The sequence below is a fragment of the Anser brachyrhynchus genome (genome assembly GCF_964034855.1).
Source record: "Anser brachyrhynchus genome assembly, chromosome: 10".
NCBI lineage: Eukaryota > Metazoa > Chordata > Aves > Anseriformes > Anatidae > Anser > Anser brachyrhynchus.
In genome coordinates, this window is record NC_137705.1 from 5,244,329 (window position 1) to 5,264,729 (window position 20,401).

General features: G+C 47.1%; 1 protein-coding gene across 10 annotated transcripts in view; it reads right to left on the minus strand.

Annotated features, from left to right (window-relative positions):
- MITF (melanocyte inducing transcription factor) overlaps positions 1-20,401 on the minus strand; it is a 100,119-nt gene that overhangs the window by 47,426 nt on the left and 32,292 nt on the right. For 2 of the 10 annotated variants that reach the window (XM_080605602.1, XM_080605598.1), the window contains exon 1: positions 945-13,547. The exons of 7 other annotated variants lie outside the window; for them this stretch is intronic. In XM_080605602.1, coding sequence (XP_080461728.1) covers positions 945-1,000 — 56 coding nt within the window. In that variant the 5' untranslated portion in view covers positions 1,001-13,547. Of the gene's footprint in view, positions 1-944; positions 13,548-20,401 lie in introns of those variants that run through there. One more of the 10 variants, XM_080605603.1, reaches the window with a different exon arrangement.

A 20,401-nucleotide genomic window follows, 5' to 3' on the forward strand; every position in this document is an offset into this window, starting at 1 on the left:
TTGAGTTTAGCAGCTACACCTGTCTTTAAATAGATAACAACCAGCACTCACAACGACAGACAATTTAATCCTCTACGATTTTTTCTTTTTAAGTAGCTGTACACGATTTAGAAGTTTTCCATTTTTCTTCCCGTCTTTAAAACACACCTTCACAAGCTGCTGAACATAATGCTTTTTGAACTTAATGAAAACCTCTCTCATGACCCAGGAGCACTCAGTAACTAATTATTAAGCTCCGGAGGTGGCTTTTGCATGAGCGTTGACTTAATAAAATGCCATAAGTTGATCTGCTTGAATGCCTGTTTACTTGGGGACACAGCTTTCAGTACAGCTTGGGAAGCTCGGCCACCACCGGACTAAGTAACAAGGTAAAACGAAAGAGGTTCAGTATAAGAGCTGCAAAGGTCACATTTTACAATTCTTTACTACCGTTTCTGTTAAAGGGGAGATGAATAATTACAAACCTACACAACCTTCAAAGGCTCCTATATATCCACCGGCTAAAATAATCACTGAAATGCACCAGATCTGTTTGTGTCGAAACCGAACCAAGAAATAGCAGGGGAAGGAGAAAGCTCTAGCGAAAGGGGGAGCCGCAAGAAGCTCCGTAAGGGACGAGCATCTTCCAGGTGCTCCCGGGGTGTGCACGCAGCGCTAAAGCACGCGGGTGCTGTCAGACACACGAACTGTTTGGCCTCGTTACCGTTACCTGTGGCGTTCTTATCCCACAACAATCCCCCATTAGCTCAAATGTTTGTGCTTGCCATGAACTTTCAGAAGACGATACGCATATATATTATTTAAAAACGACAAATAAACATGCAGAGGGAGGGCTTCGCGAGCCTTCCCCTCCTGCAAGGCAGGGGCAGGCAGCTCCCCAGCGCAGCACCTGGCTCCCAGACCACCACCTCCGTCCTGAGGCGCTCGCTCGAAGCGTCACTTACAGGCAGCAGCTGGCCAAGGAGCGCGGCATGGCCCTCTCAACTCTAACGGCCTCCATCTTTGCTCCCCCCCCTTTTGTCCGGGGGCTTTTGCAGAACGCCTGGGTGAAAGTCAGGCCGGGCCTGGCAGGGCCGTGTCTCTAGGGGTGGCTCCGGATAAGGCCCTGGCAACTCCAATCCCCGGGAGCAGCGTGGGCAGCGGTGCCCAGCGCCCGCCGGCACTGCAGACCTGTGCAATCCAGCACCTACCGCCGAGCAGGGGCTGGGGCCTCACGAGGCCTCACGGCAACCCCAAGGGGCTCCCAACGGTCCAGGCCGTCAGGGTTGGGATCTCGGCGCCCGGCTTGCTTCGTTGCACAAAGTACTGCTCGAGACTGCCCTGGGACAGGAATGGATACGACCTGACAGGGCTGCAGAAGGAAAAGCCCCGCATTGTGTTGTCCCTGAAGGGCCTGAGACCCGCTCGGCCCTCTCACGCCCCACCCCACAACAGGAGATATGCGCCGGTGTTGAAAGCACTCAGCCCATTCTTTAATTAAAAGGGGACTGATCAGGCCACTAATGCCATCAGAGGGGCGAACGGACGGAGCTGTCTGTGGCAGTACAGCTTTCTCAGGATCTTTATCACCAAAAGGACGAAGGGAACAGACGGGTGCAAGACAACCTGCTTTCTGGGAGACAGATAACTCCTGCGCTTTCAAAGATCCCCTCAGTGAAACTCTGCGGAGGAATCACTGTGCACACACCTCGCAGTAACTGGACGTGTATCCGTAACTGCGTGGAGGCTGGGCACACTCGTTACCGAGTCCCAGCTCTGTTCAAACAGGGAGAATCCCTGCTCAGCAGAAGATCAGCGAGCAGGTGAGATACCTATGCACACAAATACCTCGAGCCTTCAAAAACATTCCACAAGGGGTTAAAGGAATTTAAAACTTAGCATTACTAAACCCTGGTTTCGTGCTCTTCCTCAAACTTACAAAGCCGTCACAAACTTCGCGAATATATTACAGGAGAAAAAAAAAAAAGAGCATGAGGCAAATTTGCCTTTTGCCTGATAGACTGAATAGTTGCCTTGTTAAGGACTTTTTGAGCCATTTCAGATGCCACTTTCCTGTTATCGGTACTTACCCCTCTAAAGAACTCTGCACACATTTGCAAAACATTCTACAACAGAAAGCCAGATAGCTAGAACAACCAAAAGGTGATAAAATAAAAAGCGAGGAGATAACGCTCCATTAATAACCTTTGTAGTTCTTGATTTTGTAATACAGAATTTACCTTCTTTTATCTGAGTAAATAGAGAAGATAACGCTGTCGCCAAGAGGGAAGATGAAGTACATCACCATGCGTTTTGACACTTTGTACCTACGTAGTCCCAAAATCTGACTTCACATCCCTTTCTCATTGTATCTTGATTTAGACAGTGACGTATCTATCACACTACGCAGTCAGCTCGCAAGTTTATTCACATAGGCAGCCAGCCCTGCAGAAAACAAGGCCCAAATGTGTTGTGCTCACAGCTTCTACCCCTCATTCATCTGCTCCGAAACTCGCCAAGCTAAAAAGCCACCATGCTTCTAAAGGTTTGCAGGAACCCAGCCATTCCCAGTCTGAATCCCTCTGCTCATCCTTGATTTTCTGCTTACTGACTCCACTTGTCACAACGCTATTTAGTTCTTTCCAAAGAACACAAGGCAGCTCGAAATCTCATCTCACGCAGATGACATCCTCATTCTGGTATGCTCGGCAAACAGGATCTTAAGAAGCAAAAGAGAAAGTGTTTATGAAAGATTTGCTTTAAATGATTAAGAACCCCAAACAGTCATAATGAAAACCACAAAGTGAACTTTCAGTGCTCAATACGTGAAGCGTCTGTGTGATCAGTGTGTATGACTTGCTCATTACAGCGAATACGAAATACGAAGGAAAAAAACAACCCCTAACATGTTACTGAGAACTCTAAAATCATCTTGGACAGTTGTTATGCAAACTCTCACTTCAATTTGTAGCCACAGGGTTAGCTGGTCATTACAGGACCTGACCAGGGAGTATGTTTGGCAACTTCTCTTTCTAACAAAACTCTTGGCTGCATAAACTAATTCCTCAGCGTCCATGCATTTTAAACAAACTTCAGTTTTAGTCTTCAAGCATTACTTATAGTTCTTCTACATTTTTGGCTATTCGTAGAAGAATTACTGGGGCAAAATGATTATGTAACTGTAAAGGCTGAACTACTGAGGGGGAAAAAGCCTTTCATTCAGCAACAGTTGCTTCACTTACCATTTGGATATTTACACTGCAACTGCAATTTGCAATCGCAGGACAGATGTACCGCTCTTGCTGCGTTGGGTGTTCACAGCACAGACAGCAAGGTGGGAAAAGCTCCAGCTGTCCGTGTAAGAAAGCAGCAGCAATGTTTACAAACTTGCTAATTGAGGCCAAGCAAAATGACAGTCATTCGCTGGAAACATTGCCAAACTGCAAACAACTGCTGCGGAGATGGCCTTCAACTCCCCTGCTCAGGCCATTTAATACAACCAGCAAAATCCCTGCCTCGGAGTAACCTCAAACAAAGGCTCCTGGAGAAAGCAAATGCCAGCAGTCCATCGGCTAACACTGCAACGCTACCAGGGGACCCAGCAGCATCCTCAGTACAGCCACATCCAGCACATGGTTCCCTGCCCCACGGTGCCTCTCCTTCCCCTGCTCCAGACTGGCTGAAAGTCTGCCTGGCAGAGCACCCCTCAGGCAGCAACCAGCAGGATAGGAACAAGGCAAGCCTGTCAGGCAGCTTCCCTGAGCAAGCTCCCAAACCCCAACCACTCCCGGCTCAGGGATTTCCCAAAATGGGAATGGTTTCTGCGTGCTTACAACCCTCAAGTGTGTGCCGTGGGTCATGTCAGCCTCACCTCCGGTTTTGTTCCGCAGCTGGCACAAGACGTGGAAGTGTGGACTAGAGGACCTCTCCATCCGCTAGCAGCTGTAAATTCTATTTTAAGTTCATGACATCTATAGAACTGTAGCCTTTAAATCAATACCACAGATTTTTGTGAATGGCTGGACTTCCGGGAAATTGGCATTTCCAGGGACTTTTCTAGCAATTCCGCCACCACCTACTTTAAAAAAAAGTAAAATAAAATTCTGCACCTCGTTTCTAGTCAGAAACTGCTCATGAATTACAAGGAGAGCAGAAGAGGAAAATAACTACTTGCAGTTAGGTTAACATGTAAATGAGACAAATACCAAATCAAAAACATGATACAGAATAGATTACTTCAAAATAAGAACATGCGAGCAACGTTTATACTTTCTGATTTTACAAAGCGTCAAGATATACAGAAAAGATCCTCCTTGATCTATTCAAAAGTCTTGAAAACCTCATAAATAGAGGCTGCTGATACACTGCCTTAATTTCATTTGGGGTCACCCTTCGGTTATGCATCTGTCTTTATGTTGCACCTAAAATGCATCAGAAGGGACACCAGGACCAATTCTGTGCATGCAAATACATTCTTGAAAAGTAATCCAGCTGCTGCAGTTCTAGAGAAAGCCTGTACTAAACCCACTCAGCAGGCACCACGCTCTGCTGTTCCATGACAGCTGAGACACGCCGTCCGCGTAAGCTGCTCAGACAGACCCGTTCCATGAATACTACGTCCCACTTTTCAAAATGCATTACAGCTATTGATTTCTTTTTTGAAAAAAAGCTGCCAAGTCGAAGTTATACACAAGCCTTTTGTTAGACCTTCATCTCTTCCACGCTGCCAGAAGCGGAGTGCTCGAACGGCTAGTTCTATTGACAGCTACAGCAATGTTTGTTGTGCAACTACTGCAAACTCCTGAATCACGTAAACAGGGGCAAGAGCCAGAAAATGCTTCACTGGACTTAAAAGTTCACATCTGCCTTAGTTACTAGGACAAAAAAAAATAACATAAAGGCAGCCACTTCGTTTATAACCAATAAATCATGCAAAGACTACGGTTAATCATGACTTCTTGCAACACGGCTTTCTTTAATCTGGTTTATTTAGCACTCATGACCTTGGCAAAGTACCTGCGGAAGCACCCACCGATGCTGTGGAGCAGCAACCCCCACCTTCTGTTATTTCAGGCCACCGCAGACAACTATACAACACTACATTAGTCAACCAGATTTACAAACTTGCAAAGTCACCTGGAAATGCTGTACAGCTCCAGACCTGCTGGAGCCCAGCAGCCGACCGAGCGCTGCTGTCCCTAAAAAGCCTCACGGTAACGGCTCTCAGCCCGGACCTGGTAGCAGCTGCACCGTTTTGCAAAACAAATGCTTGGCAAAGCTGCGGCTGCTGACAGCAAAATGACCCCTTCCAGTTCCTTTAACTTCTTGTTTCAGAGAGTTTAGTACTAGAAACCATCCCCTTACTTCAACTTTGTGGTTTGGATGAAAAGTTGACCTTCTCTTCACTCACCCGCCTTCTAGTCCTGATCCTTCTCGAGCATTAAGAACCCTTAACATGCCCAATATGCTCAAAACTAGGACAAACAAGGGGAGGGAGGGAATACACAGGTGCTTGGGATCACAATTTCACAGAAATCTCAAAAAGCCACCACTGCCAGCAACGACAAGTTCTGCCAACTGGTACCAAGACGTCCTGGGACTGGAGGCATATTTTTGGATACGGATGGGACACCATAGATAAATTAAGAAAAAGGAAAAAAGAAGTTTTCTTCACTATCTACAGAAGAAAATCTGCATTAGATCACAATAGCCTGTTTTGGCCATACAACCATTTGCTCAATTTAACTAAAAATTTAGTAGTTGCCCGATGTTGAGCTGCCAATCTGTGTCTAATACATGGGGGATATTTTTCCCATCCTTTAGTGGCTGCTGCAAAGTCACATTCAGGAACTACAACTGGTTTTCCAAGTACTTGGGGAAAAAATATTTATCTATTTTTAGCAACCTCCAGAACAAACAAGATGATTTGTTGTTCTTGTTTTGTCTTTAAAAGCAGACAATAACGCAAGTAAGAACGGACAAGACATTTCATCTGAAGCTTACTGCAGTTTAAGATTGCACACATCAGGAAGAATCAAAATATATTTAGATTAAAAGCATTACCTTTATATATCGTTATGCTTCCATATCTCTTCTCGTTGTCTTTGCAGAGTTATAACCTGGCTGTACAAACCCTAATCTTAATAGAAGTACACATATTTGGTTTTGCCTAGAATTGATTATAGGCTACTTAAAATGTTAATAAATCTAATATTAACCTCTTCACATGCTGGCATACATAAACGTGCTCACAGAAAATGGCTATCAGCTTGCAGAATGCCAAAGTTATTCGATTAACACTTGCACCATTTAAGTGTTTCCAATGCTATTTGCAAGTTACCGAAAACCACAAAATCCCTGCCTGGACTATGGAAAGCCATCTCCTGCAGGGTTTCTTCTTTTCCTAGCTCCCAGCCACCTCACTTCATACACTAGATGGAGCTTTGTCCCCTGCTTCCCCCAGCCTGCCGGCTGACGCCTCACTACTCGCAGTATGGATAAAAAAGAGCAAAGAGGCAGAGGGCGAAACACCCACGTCACCCCAAGTAAACAAAGCGCGGGCAATTGCTTCGGGAACACCGGGATACCAAGCGGGTGTCTGGGCTCTAACAGCACCCTCCCAGGTCCTGCTCTCCCCTCCCCACTTTGGGCACTGGTTTGTCATTTTTCAGAAAACAGGTATTTCAGCAACTGCAAGCCCCAAACCGTGCGGCAGCTTCTACCAGCCTGCACCGTGGCCACGAGGCACTACCTTGAGTTCACGCCAGAACATTAAAATTACCTTGTTTCTTCTCCCCCATAAAGAGGCAGCATTAACTCATTACCAGATTACACGCCTGGGTTGCTCACTGGCTTTCGTGGATCTCCCTTTATACTCCCACTTACTTTCTTTCAACGTTAGCTTTTCAATCCAGTAACCTCAGTCGTCTGCACCGAATGCCTCTGCTGAGGCTGTGGACCTGGATCCACTGACACTTCTGGGAAACATCGCCGATCAAAGTAAAATTCCCCCTGACTTACAACTGATGCATTCGGTCTTTATTGTTTCAGAAAATAGTTCAGGAGAAACAGCTCATCCCGTGCAAACCACACTGACATGTTCGAATAGGAAAGAACAGCAGAACAAAGCTGGCCTGACTTCTGGTGAGCTGCCAAGGCTCCATTAGGATTTTTCAAAGCACAACATGTTGTGGTCCTTCGTTAGGATTTCAGTGAGGAATTTATAAACTCACACAATCGTGGAATGGTTTCAACTGGGAGGGACCTTAAAGGTCACCCAGTTCCACCCCCTGCCGTGGGCAGGGACACCTCCCACCAGCCCAGGCTGCCCCCCAGCCCCATCCAGCCTGGCCTTGGGCACTGCCAACACCACATCCACACATGCCAACAACATCCACAGCTCCTCTGGGCAACCTGTTCCTGAGCCTCACCACCCTCCGAGTAAAGAATTTCTTCCTAATATCTAATCTAAACCTACCCTCTTTTATTTAAAGCCATTCCCCTTGCCCTATCACCATACCCCCTGACAAGGAGACCCTCCCCAGCTGTCCTGTAGCCCCCTTTAGGTACTGGAGGGCCGCTATAAGGTCTCCCCAGAGCCTTCTCTTCTCCAGGTTGAAGGACCCCAGCTCCAGCCCAGGTGAATGAACCATTCCTAATGTCCTAAAAGGCCAGCACTGTAACGCAAGTGTAAGCAGCAGCAGTTTCAGGCTGAACCAGACAAGGTCATACCAAAGAGGACAGAGAAACATTGGTGCCAGTGGTACAGGACAGCTGTGTTAGGATCCTGTGGGCAAAGGCTCATGCCTGGGCACCTGTGCTCAAGAATATGGAACTGAAATTGAAGCGATGAGAGACACAGAGCCCACTTCAGAGCGGGAAGCTAAAGAAAAGTTTGGCTTTTTAATCTCACAAAATGGAGGTTGACAGGGATGAGTGTTGCTGTCTATAAATATCGCGGAGAAACAAACACCCAGAAAAGAACAACCTTGGCATTTCACCAAGTGATATAAACCAGCTATGAGTAAGATTAAATTAGTACCAACAGTTATATTCTGAGAAGTCCAGTCCCCAAACAGTTTCCAGCTGGAGGACTGGCAAAGGAACAACGTGCATCTTTTCAAAGCCCCGCTGCCTAATCGAAGCAGGTCACTGCAGAGCGAAGCAGCCGGTCATGAACTAAGGGCCACAAAAGATGCCCTCCAGCGAAGGACTCCAATAGGACAGGCACAGGACAACACAAACTAAACTCTTTGGCAGAGCAGTAGTGCTGGAATCTAGTGCTGTATTAAACCATTCTCCATTTACCAGCATGGCGAAATGCTGCCCTTCTGGAAGGTGAGCATGACAACATGAGAAGGTTTCTTACCAGATCCTACCAAAATAAAGATGCTCCTCTACAGCTACCGGCACGTTCAGACCCTAATAAAATACTCCCCTTATCTTCTGGCTTGCTGGACCGGCTGGAAAGCAAGTGTCAGCAGCGCTTGTGCTGCAATTTCTTGGAACCGCCTCTCGCCCCCACCTTTGGGAGCGTTGTTGCCCAGATCCTCTCCTCCGTTAGCCCAGCTGAGTGAGCCAGAGTTCAGAAGTGTTGAACTGGAGCAGTAAATAATACCTCAAAAATGCGACCCCTCCTTTTTGTCTAATGTGGAAATAACTGGAGCGCCTATGTCACTGCTTTGCAAATCAGTGCCTGCACTTAGCTGACTCCACCTTTCGGCGCTGGCTCGTACACTGTTCCCCAGATTTCTGTACCGAACCACGCAGAGACCAAGAGGGGGAATGCTTCCTTAACTTGGCACAGCTGCACGTTCAAATGGAGTAAGCCAAAGGACAAGACTAACTTCAAGTACTCACATTAGCAAGAGGTCTGAAAACGGGCTCCAAATAATGGTCAATTTTAATCACGCGAAGATTCCTCAAAGCCGGTATTCCTTAAATATGCAAAAACTGCCAGCAAGCGGTGCAAGTAGCTGACATACCAGTGCAAAAAGAAAGCTAGAGTTAGAAAAGTGTGGGAGCAGGTGATGAAAATGAGAAGCTGTTATTCATTAACGTTGGAACGATTCTGCCTCAGCCCCGATTTTCTCCCTGTCAACCACACCACATTACTCAGTTCAACTGGCCTGCCGAGTCAGCTTCAGAAAGCTTTCCCTAAAACAAATGTTCACGTAGGTTGCAGGTTTTTGGCAAAGATTTGCTTCTTTATTCAGAAAATAAAGAAAACAAACAATAAAAGCACACCGACCATACTTCCTTCTCCTGGAAGGCCTCCCCAGGTTCCCACACAACGCCTTCCTGACCAGGCCGGGGGCGCCTCTAGCAGCCCAGGCTGCACAGCCAAAACCAGCCAGTCACTTGAAATACATACATATTTTTTCCAAGTCAAGATGTTTATGACATGCGTATAACTCACAGCAGATTTTGAACTCTCAGTCCCTCCTAGGAAGTTTGCTTTGCAAGGAGAACTAACTCTGTTTTGCCCTCAGGCCCTACCACCACCCCTACGTTCGCCCATCACTTTCTGCTGTCCCAGAGCTCTGACGCTTCAAGAGGTTCACCTGCCCTTCCTATCCCAGGGAAAAAAAACAATAACCCAAAGATTTGGGGACCCCATCCCCACAGCACAAATCCAGAAATAACATATTCTGCAGCAAGAGCACGTGGAGCAGACAGAAGGCATGCAGAGAAGGAGCATTAATCCAGAGCAGATCTAGCGGGACACCTTTCAAAGACAAGACAGCAGCTGAAGGGTCCAACACCCACACATCCTCAGACAAATCTGCCATCAGCCATGATGCCTTTCAACACATCGATTTTGAGCAGAGCCTCTTAAGGGACTTCCTTAGGAACACACAGCCCGGGCAGTAAAGATGAGAGTCGAAACTACATCTCTAAATCCCACTACCATCCATCCATCCATCCCCTGCAGCCAACAGCCATGTGTCTTTAACCATCCTATGTAGCACTGACAAGCAGCACGTTATGTAACTGAAGGTAAACCTGCCAGATTCTTGCAACACCCACTCACAAGTTCAGCAGAAGAATCCTTTCAGTCCATTACACCAGCACAAAACCCCAAACCCTTGGCATCTCGTTCGCGTTCAACGTGCTGGGCTTCTCATCCAGAATTTCCAGTGAAGTTCAGAAGTGGAGCAGAATGAACACCTTCACTGGCCACGTTATTTCCAGTCTGGGAACAACGAGCTTCAGCCTCCAGTGCCCTTTTAATATAGTCTAATTTATTCTGGAGGGAAAAAAAAAAAGCAGCATACAAAACCCAAGCATGCAACCTGAAAAACATCCTCCTGTCTAGCCGAGCAAGCACTTTTTAAAGACGCTTACCTTAGTTCATGCTGCTAAAATTGTTTTTTAAAAATATTTGGGAGAAAGCAGAAAGGATTCTACAAAATGCACAACGTTAAGATGGAAATGTTATGTTGCAGAAAAAAATAAAGGTGATCAATGCACTCAGTATTGTGTTCTAATGATTAAATCCATAGACAAGTTGTTTGAAACTGAAGTCTTTAGTACTTGAATGCTTACATATGAGGTTTAAAATCAAACAAGCGTTTAACACTACCAAAGAGCCAGCACATTAAATCTTTTCAGACTAGGATTCAAAAATTCCCCTGAAAAAAGAACAAAAAAGCCCTAGGCAAAAAACAGATTTCAACATCCAGCCCACCACCTACCTCTGCAGAACTGGCAACAGGTAAATTGGACACTGCAAATTCAGCCAGAATAATGCACTTCACAGACAAAAGGCTTGTTTTTCGTTTTGTTTCTTTTTTTCCAAAACAGATCAAAACCTTTGGTCCTTCAGTAGCCCAGAAAAGGCTTACAAATGAAGCACTAGGAAGCACCAGCGAGCGAGGCACTGAAGATTGACACCAGCTGCCTCCCGATCAACAGAACCACGCTACAGCTATTACTTCAGGTAAGTTGTATCCTTCCTTGTTTAAGGAAAACCTCAATATAACACCATTAAAAAGGGCAATAAAAAGCTACTGTAATTCCAGTGATAGGTCATAGTTTGAGAGGTTGAAAAGCTCCTTCCCTGCCCACGTGCAAGTACCAGAGTGACACCAGTAGGAACGATTCCCATGTGGTCTGACTGACCTCTTAAAGAAGTCCAGGGCACTTCCAAGGAAGCTTGATGAAGATGAGCAGAGAGTCATGTCCACAAAATGAAACTAGGCCAAAAAAAAAAACCCTAAACAACTCACTGACCTCTGAGAACTCTTACAGTATTCCTTTAAGGACGTACCACTTCAGGGACGTCTCACAGACGGACCCATTTTCCACCATCAGTCTCCTGCACTGATCCTCTCTCCCTCCTCAACTCCTTCACCTTGCTTCACTGGGGCAACCAGCAGGTACAGAGACCATGCTCAGTCAGTTTTGTTCAAAACAGGCCAGTCTGTTCTCAAAGTAGCTGCAGCAGCTTAAAAACCCTAAGGTTTCTCACTTTTGCATTGCACTGTTCAACAGCAGCATCATTTTACAAACCGCTGGAGCACTGCCCTTCAAGAAGCAACACCCAAGAGCTTTTCTGTAATGTTATCCATCACCTCTAGAGAAGCAAACAAAAATTGATATTGGCAGGTGACTGCCGTTTTCTGAACTGTTCGTTCAAGATTAAATGCAATGAAACTCTTTGGAACTTCTAAATCACATTTGCAGATACAAGGTGGAACCCACCCTGCACACATTTCTGTATTGGACAGCATTTCATGTGCATAAAAGCGTTATCAGTAAACACACTTCAAGACAGAATGGCCAAATCACATATTTTCCCCATTGCAATTAAAAAGGTGATTACAACTTTTAATAATGGGGTTGGGGACCTTCAGATGCATGAGAAGAAGACAAGGAAATTAAAAAAAAAAAGAGTACCTACAGAAAATGGATCTAAAATTGAATTTCTGGCATAGCAATAAAACAACATGCTGCTTGGAAACATCCTCCCACTCCTACTTAACATAATGGGGGAATGACTTACTGCCAAAATAAACTTCAAAAATTTGTTTGCCATAGAGGAAAACCAAGCAGACTCAAGTTCTACATGCAGAACCCAGGATCAAGAGTGTGAAGGTTTCTTTGTACCTTTTAGTGGATGGTCATTTCAAACTTCTATGTCTACATATTTAATTGTGCTTTCAAAACTTTTTATTTACAAGAAAAAATTAAAAAATGGGGAAAAAAAGACTAAAAAAGCCTCCTAAAATCATAAAACCCTGTTAAATGTCCTGTATACGTATATCACCACGTGTAACATTTTCCCTATTCTATCAGTCTACTCCCAAAATCTTGGCATCTGAAAGCAAAATATTATTTCATGTAGCAAAGAGAGAAGGTGTGTTTTTTGAAACAATATTTGTAGAACTACATAGGAAAAAAAGATATTTACAATTTTAATAAAAATAAAGCATAAATTTCTTAAATGACAATCTATACTCTTAAATGGCAGTTGCTGACCATTACCAACCATAAATGAAGATAAGACCTTTTATTCAATTATCAGGCCAAATTTCAAGTTTCTGTAAGCAGCCTGATAAAGCAGCTCAATTATTCCTCCTCTTCTTATCTGTTATCTAAAAACCACAGACAATATCATTTCAGACGCTAGAAAAATATTTGGAACTTCCTATGCCGTTGCTCAGCCATCCCAACAGATCTCCATGCCCACAGAGCAGTTTTCATTCTCTATCCCTGCTTTCCTTTTAGGTCTTTTACATTCTCCTATTATTTTTTAAGTCAGTATCTTCAACAAGCAGGTATCTAAGCAAATAGCAATCACTGGAAGTTATTTGAGAAAGTTTCTGTCACTTATTCAAGATGTATTTCTCATGGTATTTGTCCTAGCAACCTTAGGATTTGAAGTTAAATTGCAACATCACGCTTTTAACTGGTGAAGGATTTTAATGCGTTTATTGAACAGCAAACTTCCACTGAGCATTTACTTACAAGGCTAAATTCAGGCATACTTTCAGCGCATCATATCCAAGTAACTGGGGACTTAGTCCCAAACCCAAGGGCATCAACAGGCTTACTTTGTTTTACTTCTTACACTGTTTTCCACCGAAAACTCACCTGCCCTCACTATGTCTGAGAAACGTGCACTGAAACAGCAATCTCAAGGCAAAGCAAATCTCCAACACGCACAGCATCAGCTATGTTCGTACATCTGATTTATATGTGGATACGTATCAGCTCACAGCGCTTGTAATAGCATGAACCATGGAACCAAACTGGCTGCACATTAAAGCACACGAAAAGGCTGTGTGTGTGCTTGTTAGACTCCTGCGTAAAAGAAACAAAGGAAGGAGCAAGGCAACATTTACCAGCCTGTGCCAAATGTACCAACATTTACCAACCCGCGCGGGTTTGTTTTGTGTTGGTTTGGTGTTTTTATATCAGATCATTTTCAAATTTTATTCCTACCTGGGCCAGGTGCAGGGGTGGAAATCAAACACCACTGCTTGTTCTCCAGCTCCTACCACATTTCCGCAAGCCAACTGCAGGCGTTCGGACAGGAGCACAACGCCCCGCTGGAACCAGAAGCGACAACTGCTCTGTACAACGCCGCCGAAGCTCAGAAAAGAAAAAGGACCAAGAACTTACCCTGGGAATTCATTCTTTTACTTTGTGATCCAGCAAGGCAAGAGCTCGCAGGGAGCAGCCGTGCTCCTGGTGGCCGCAGAACCAAAGGTCTGCAGAGAAAGGTGGCAGCGAGCACCGGCTGCCGCAAACCGACTGCACTGCTACTGCCGCATCCAGCTCGCAGCCCGCTGCATCTGCCTGCCTGCCCTAGGACTTCTGCAAACGAAAACAGATGAGTAACTACTGCTGCTCTAGCAAACTTCCAAGCCCATGGTCACTAATAATAGCTTTGTTCCCTTTATTACTAAACAAAACCAAAAAAAAAAAAGTTGAAATGCTTGTAGGGAACACGCTTGCCCGAAGGTTTTCCTGCACGCCTCTGGTGCCACCTCCCACGCGAGCGCAGGCACCGATCTCGGGGCTGTGTGCAACCGTGGTGCAGAGCCATCGTGGGCTCCTGGAAAGGGCAGCCCTTACCAAAATGTTGTTAAATAGTCAGATTTTGTGCTTTATAAACCTCCGTTATAGATGCAGAGGAGGAGTTTAATAACGGAAAAAGAAATCCAAACAGAGATTCCCATTGTCACACGAACCCAAACCCCGGCACAGACGGGGGGAGCAGGTGGCGTGCGGGGACACGCGAGGAAGAAGAGGGAGATGCTATGAAGCTGCCACCATGAAGTAAGAGCAGCAGAACAACAAAGAAAACCCCTTCCCTTGCACAAGCCCTGAACTGATTCATCACTGGCAAGAAAGAAAAGGAAAAAAAAGGAAAAAACACCACAAAAAAAAAAAAACCCTTCGTCAAAAATTCAGATTTTCTCCGTAGAATGAAATTAGTTACAGGAACTGCTCGGTGCAACAAAACCAACTGGCTGCAAGTCCCCCTGCTATCAGGAAGCCCACCGTGCCTTCTTCTGCGCGCCCTTGGCACAGGACCCGCAGAGGCAGGGGCTCAGCCTCGCGGCCTCGCTGTTGGGGCACGCCGGCCTCAGACCCGGCCGCAGCACTACCGGGGCCGAGGCCTCCGCCAGCCCCGCAAACGTTGCTGGAAGTGCCTCGGTGCCACCGAACGTCCAAAGCATCGCGCCCGAGCGTTTTCACCCTGTTCGCATCCCGGAGCTTCCCGGGTTTTTTAACGGATTAATTTCTGCCACCGGGCTGACGGCCGCTGAATAATCCTGAGCATCACAAGGAAGGATTTCTACAGGAAGCAACTAAGCCAGCAAAAAGCATCCTCTTGTTCTTGTGAGGGCTTTTCTTTTTTTGTGTGTGTGTGTGTGTCTTTTTTAGGTTATTTGAACAATGCCACCATGAAAGAGCTTACAATAATGCCTGTTACAAAAGAGGAAGTTGGATTGTTAGGCAAGCTTTGCCTGCATTACTCCAGCAGCCCAGAGAGGATATGACAGGCACGTCTAAGACAAAGGACTGGACCCAGTGACCTCAGGCATCTCTTTCAGGACCCGGTTTTTGCAACCGAGTTACTTAAGAGTCAAAGCCTGCTTGTTTGCTTTCGCTCATGTATGAGATGCGCTGTTCCTGTAACTCTGGCTGAGGCACCAAAGCGCACACGCTTCCCAAAAAAGAAGACCAACAAGTGTGTAAGTGGAAAGCAAATACTTTGAGGAGGCTGTGATGAGAATCTTACCGGGAAACGAGTTTCAAAATGGAAAAGCACCAGTGCGGTATTTAATCTTTTTATGTACCAGAGGCAAAGGCAGCAGGACAGATAAATCTTGAGTTGCCAGTCTTTAAGTCAGCACAGTCTTAGCAAATCACCCCAAAAAGAAATATTTAAAAAGCAGTTAGAAGTGTTTTTTAAATAGCACCAACATTATTTTAGCTGCAAGTTTCAAAGACAATATCCACAAGGCTCCTAGAGCACCGCTGGGACCAGCTGTGCAGGGCCACACTTTGGCCCAGACCATCGATCAGAGAGGGCAGACAGCAGCCGCCCCGGCGCCATGATAACACTGCTGAAACTACGAAAATCAGGTGTAAGGTGCAAGTCTGAGAAACACTGATACAGATACCAGCAGCACAAGTGGCTGAGCAACGGCAGGACGGGAACCTGCGAGTGAATCACTGCCGGGCGACGATGCCTCCGTTACTCACCATGGCCATGGAGTTATCGGGGTACGCCTGGCTTCTACGAAAAACAGCACAGCCAGCAAAGGGGAGGACTAACACGTTCATCAAAAACTCAACGCATGCAGGAAGGGAAGAGGAAGGCCTGGCTCCTGGTCCCCCCGCAGCCGGGAGGAAGGTGCCGGGGTGGCCCCGTGCCCGGCTCCTGCCAGGGGTGGGCTGGGGGCTGCTGGCACCGCGGCCAGGGACCCGGCAGCTCCTGCCAGGCTGGAGACACACACCAACCAACCTCCACCTCGACAGCCTGACCTTTAGGCGAGGCAGCCCGTGCCCTTTTACCCATTTTCTACAGTAAATACCGCTAGGACTTTTTCTGCACACATTGGTTGTCTGTGCTACTGAAAATAAGCAAAGAGAACAGCGCTGGCGTTCTCAGCCGGCCTTTAGGTGAGATTAGCGAGCTATTAAAGCCAGTTTATGAGGAATTTTAAGTGCGCTCCTTCATGCCAAACAAGAGCAAGTCAAGCAGGGGATTTTTTTTGTTTAAGTGCCATTTAATCCAGAAACGGAAGACAAATTTTAAACATAATTTGGAAGCAAGAATTCAGCTTATTACAAAAACACCTACTGGAGCATAAAGAAAACACTCCGAGAGAAATTCTGCAAAAAAAAAAAAAAAAGGCAATACAACACGACTGGCTGAGGGTGCCAGAGCAAGCCGCAGCAGCAGGCGGCTCCGTGGCCTCGGGTGCAGCACACCTGGGGACACCCACAAGCAAATCTCGGCCCCAAAAGCAAGCAAGAGCTTTGCCACCGGTTCTCCAGAAGCAGATCACCGCCCAGACAGGTAGCCCCGGGTACGGCTTTTGTCCCGGCGGTTCACCATTTAGTCCCAGCTGCACCTCTTCGGGAAGCTGTCAGGAAAAGCAAAGTAACAGGAGAAAGCCTTTCACTTCAGCAGGGCGATTTACAAGAGGTCGGAGAGGAGAAGCCCCTACAACCGTGCTGGGTCTGCCTGGGATGGAGTTACCCCTCCCTGCAGCACCCACGCAGTGCTGCGAAACGCAGGAGATTTCTGAAGTGCAACGTAGGAGTGCAGGAAACGCAGTATGGTTTGGGGGAACTGTCACCCACCGCGACCATCGCACAGGTGGCGTGGGCTTGTCGAAACAGGCTGATATCGATTATTTTCATAAACAACACCAACTGGGGCAGAAAACATCACGGCGGGCGAAGCACACAGACCAAATCGGGTGAGGCAGCCGGGACCTGGCTGCAGTTCCAGCCTCTGACCCGCTGCTCACACACGGAGCGGGCTGCTTGGAGATCAGGGCCGAGAAGCAAGAGCTCATTAGCTCTTCTTCAGGGTTCATGATTCAAATCTGACAAAACACACACTTCAGTGTTTCCAAGCTTAAAGAAAATTCCAGCAGGGTCATGGAAGATGCTATTTATAGCTGCCTTAATCTCTGCGCACTCCAACAGAGCTTAAGTGCACGCACATATTTTGTTAGCACTTGAAGAAAAATAATCTTTGTTGCTGCAAACGTAATCAGCCACAAGTTCTAAAAACGTAAATGAGTTTTTCCTCGCAATACTGCTGCTCCTCACCGAGCTGCAGTGAAAAACAGCCCGTAGCTTTTCCAGGCAGAAAACTGTTACCGGAAAAAAAAAAAAAAAAAAAAAAAACAGGTCCTGGAAAATATTCAGTGAGAAAACCAAGAAACGAGAACGTGGGAAGTTGCACAGCAATTAATTTCATCAGCAGGCGACGACCCCTCCTCACCCTAACTGTACCTGTCGGTAGGACAGGCTGCTCCGAAGGCTGGCAGGCGCAGGCGAGATGCCTCAAGAGCCGCCCGGCTCTGGGCCCACCTCTGCGCTCCCAAACGTGCTCGGGTACGAAGATGCACGGCCGTGGCCAAGCTGCCTTCCTCAGGTGCACGCAGAGCAGAGCACAGAGCCCTCCGACGGCAAATATTGATCCCGGCACCTGCTTGGTCTGTGCCAGGATCATGGAGAGGGACGGGACAGCTCCACGCCAGCGCTGCTCGGCGCACGGCGCCTCACCAAGCCTGCCAGGAGCGGCTCCGCGGCCAAAAAGGGGGAGTCGTGAGCTACACGGGGGAACCACAAGGTGCGTGGAAAGCCGGACAGCGTGCCAGGCTCTAAAGGTAGCGGTCAGCAGGTGAAACCACACGTGGCGGGCGATCAATGCGTATAACCCTCGGGGAGCCCGTATTGGGATCAATACTGCCTGACGCTGCCTGAACGACCCTGGGGAGCTGCGCGATGCTCGACGGGACGTGGCTGCCTGGGGCCTCGTCCAAGTTCCCTCCGGGACGCCGAGCCAAGGGGCCGGGCCAGGTGACCTTCAGGGGCCCCTTCGACCTGAGCTATTTCATGATTCCGCACTTGGTCCAGAAACACTGACCCTCAGTCTTCGCCTCCTGGATTACTGACCGCATACTTCAAAGCGTGGGGAAGTGTTTTATTGATCCAAGTTACCAAAGCTTCAGCCACGGCACATGGGATGAAGAGCACTGTAGCACAGGCGGTGCAGCACCCTTGGGAGAGATGCAGACACCCATGCTTGCCACAGGGCCTTGGGTATCCCGTTCCTCATTACTCTCGTAACTCAGCCTGCTCTGTACCTTACAGACGTGCAGAAGCTGAGCGATCCTGCTGTCCAAGCCCTTTCAGTGGCATTAAATAGAGATGTCATGTAAGCTTTTAATAACGTCGACAGATACTAAATGAGGTTAACCGAGCCAGCTCGTAGGAAGCCACCGACCCTGTACATGTGCTCTCTCCCCATCGAGCGCGCCCAGCTCACACCACCGTGTGGGGACAGCAAGTTCCCTAACTGCCTTCTTAAAAAAGCTAACAGATGAAACCTGACTGTAAGGGAATGGCTGCTGAACCCCCCCCACACCCGAAACAAAGTTTTGGTGAGTCAGCCCCCGGCACTTTTCCTGCTCTAACGCAGCACCATGCACACACGCAGCGGTTCTCTAGCATGCCGCTGCTCTCCATCAGTGCCAGTACCCACGACCACCGTTTCATTACCTTCAAGCAAATTTAAGAAAAAATTACAGGCTGCAGGAGCACGGCAGAGAACCTTTTTTTTTTTTTTTTTGTAACCAAACACTACTGTCAGCGACCACTCCACCTTAACACCACGCTGCATTTAAGGCTTTGAGTTACCAGCATTACTTAGCATCAGAAAGAGAAGTACTTTACCAACATACATACATTGGAAACATTAGGCAGAATCAGTCAGAATCTCCTTGCTCATTTTCTGTAAGTGATACAAGTCCTCGAGCAGGCATAGCTCACAACCGGCAGGCATTTCTCTTAAGGTACGCCTCAAGGAAACTTGATGTACATCCAAACTCCTGCAAGCTTGCTACTTTCTGTTGGATGCATCTTTCATTTTCCCCTAAGAGTGCAAATCATGTTCTGGAAAGGCTGCAGCATGCCAGGGATACTTAAAATAGACAGGGCTGCAGCTAGCGATCCTGCACACACGAACGGAGCGAGCAGCAGACGGGGAGCCGGGGCAGTGGAGTGGTCAAACCCTGGCGGCGAGCTGCCAGCGGCTCCCGAAAACGCAAGCAGAGGAACGGGAATAGCAATCCAACAGCCTGGATCAGCATAATGCGAATGAAATGAGTTGTGACAAATTCACGGCACAATTCTAACCCTCGGGCTCTCGTGTTGCTAAATTTAGGATCTCAGCGCAGGAGGGGAAGGAGAAGAGCTGCAAAAGTGCTTTAGTAAGGTAGTAGTCAGAGTCAATCGCAAAAGCTGTGTAATTTTGACCTTGCTGTACGAGGAACGCGTCTGCAGTTTAGCTAGGTCATGTACAAGTGCTGCTTCTGCATGAACGGGGAACAGCACAGCCGTGTCCTCCTGTAGTAACAGAGCTCAGAGGAGGATGCAAACAAAGCTCAGGGAACAGAGCTGTGCCGAGAGGCTGCTGCTCGTAGGCACCAAACCGGCGCAGGACATGAACTTTAAAGTCCGCTTAAAAATATTCGCTGTCCGAGTTATGAAAGCACCCCAGGCAGAACCGCGTCCAAACCTAACATAATAATGTCATGTTTATTTCTGTCCGTGACTCCAGCTATATTTGTGCTTCTTGTAGCATTTTAAAGGAACCAAGCACACACGCACTGACCGGCCGGGGCAGAGGGTGGGTTGGACTATCTATTTCGGAGAGCAACCCTTGGTGCATCACCAAGTTCCTAAGCAATTTCAGGTCAACAGGCAGACACCCATTAAGAAATGCTCTTCTACGTATTTTTAAGTAACTATTTCCATGGGTTTAAAAATAAGCAGCATTTCATACTTTTTAGAACAAATCAGCGTGCCTCATTTAGAGAACTTAAAGAAAAAAAAAAAACCTTCATCTGCAAGGTGACTAAGCCCTCAGACACGTAATTACCCACCAGCGGCAGAGCCACTTGAGCTCAGCACCCATCTGGCCGTGTCATTCAAGCCACCAGGCAGGGCAGCGCTTGCGTCTTGACAGCGAGACTTCTCAAAACCTCTGAGGACAACACTCGGGGTCTCTCTGGTTACTGTTTAGCACATCAGACAGTGACTGCGGGGAGATACCAGCGTCCTGGCACTTGCCTCTGATTTCAGTTGCACTGCTGCTGGCTAAATGCAAAGATCAAATACTATTTTAAAAACGGAGACAAAGTCAACCAGGCCT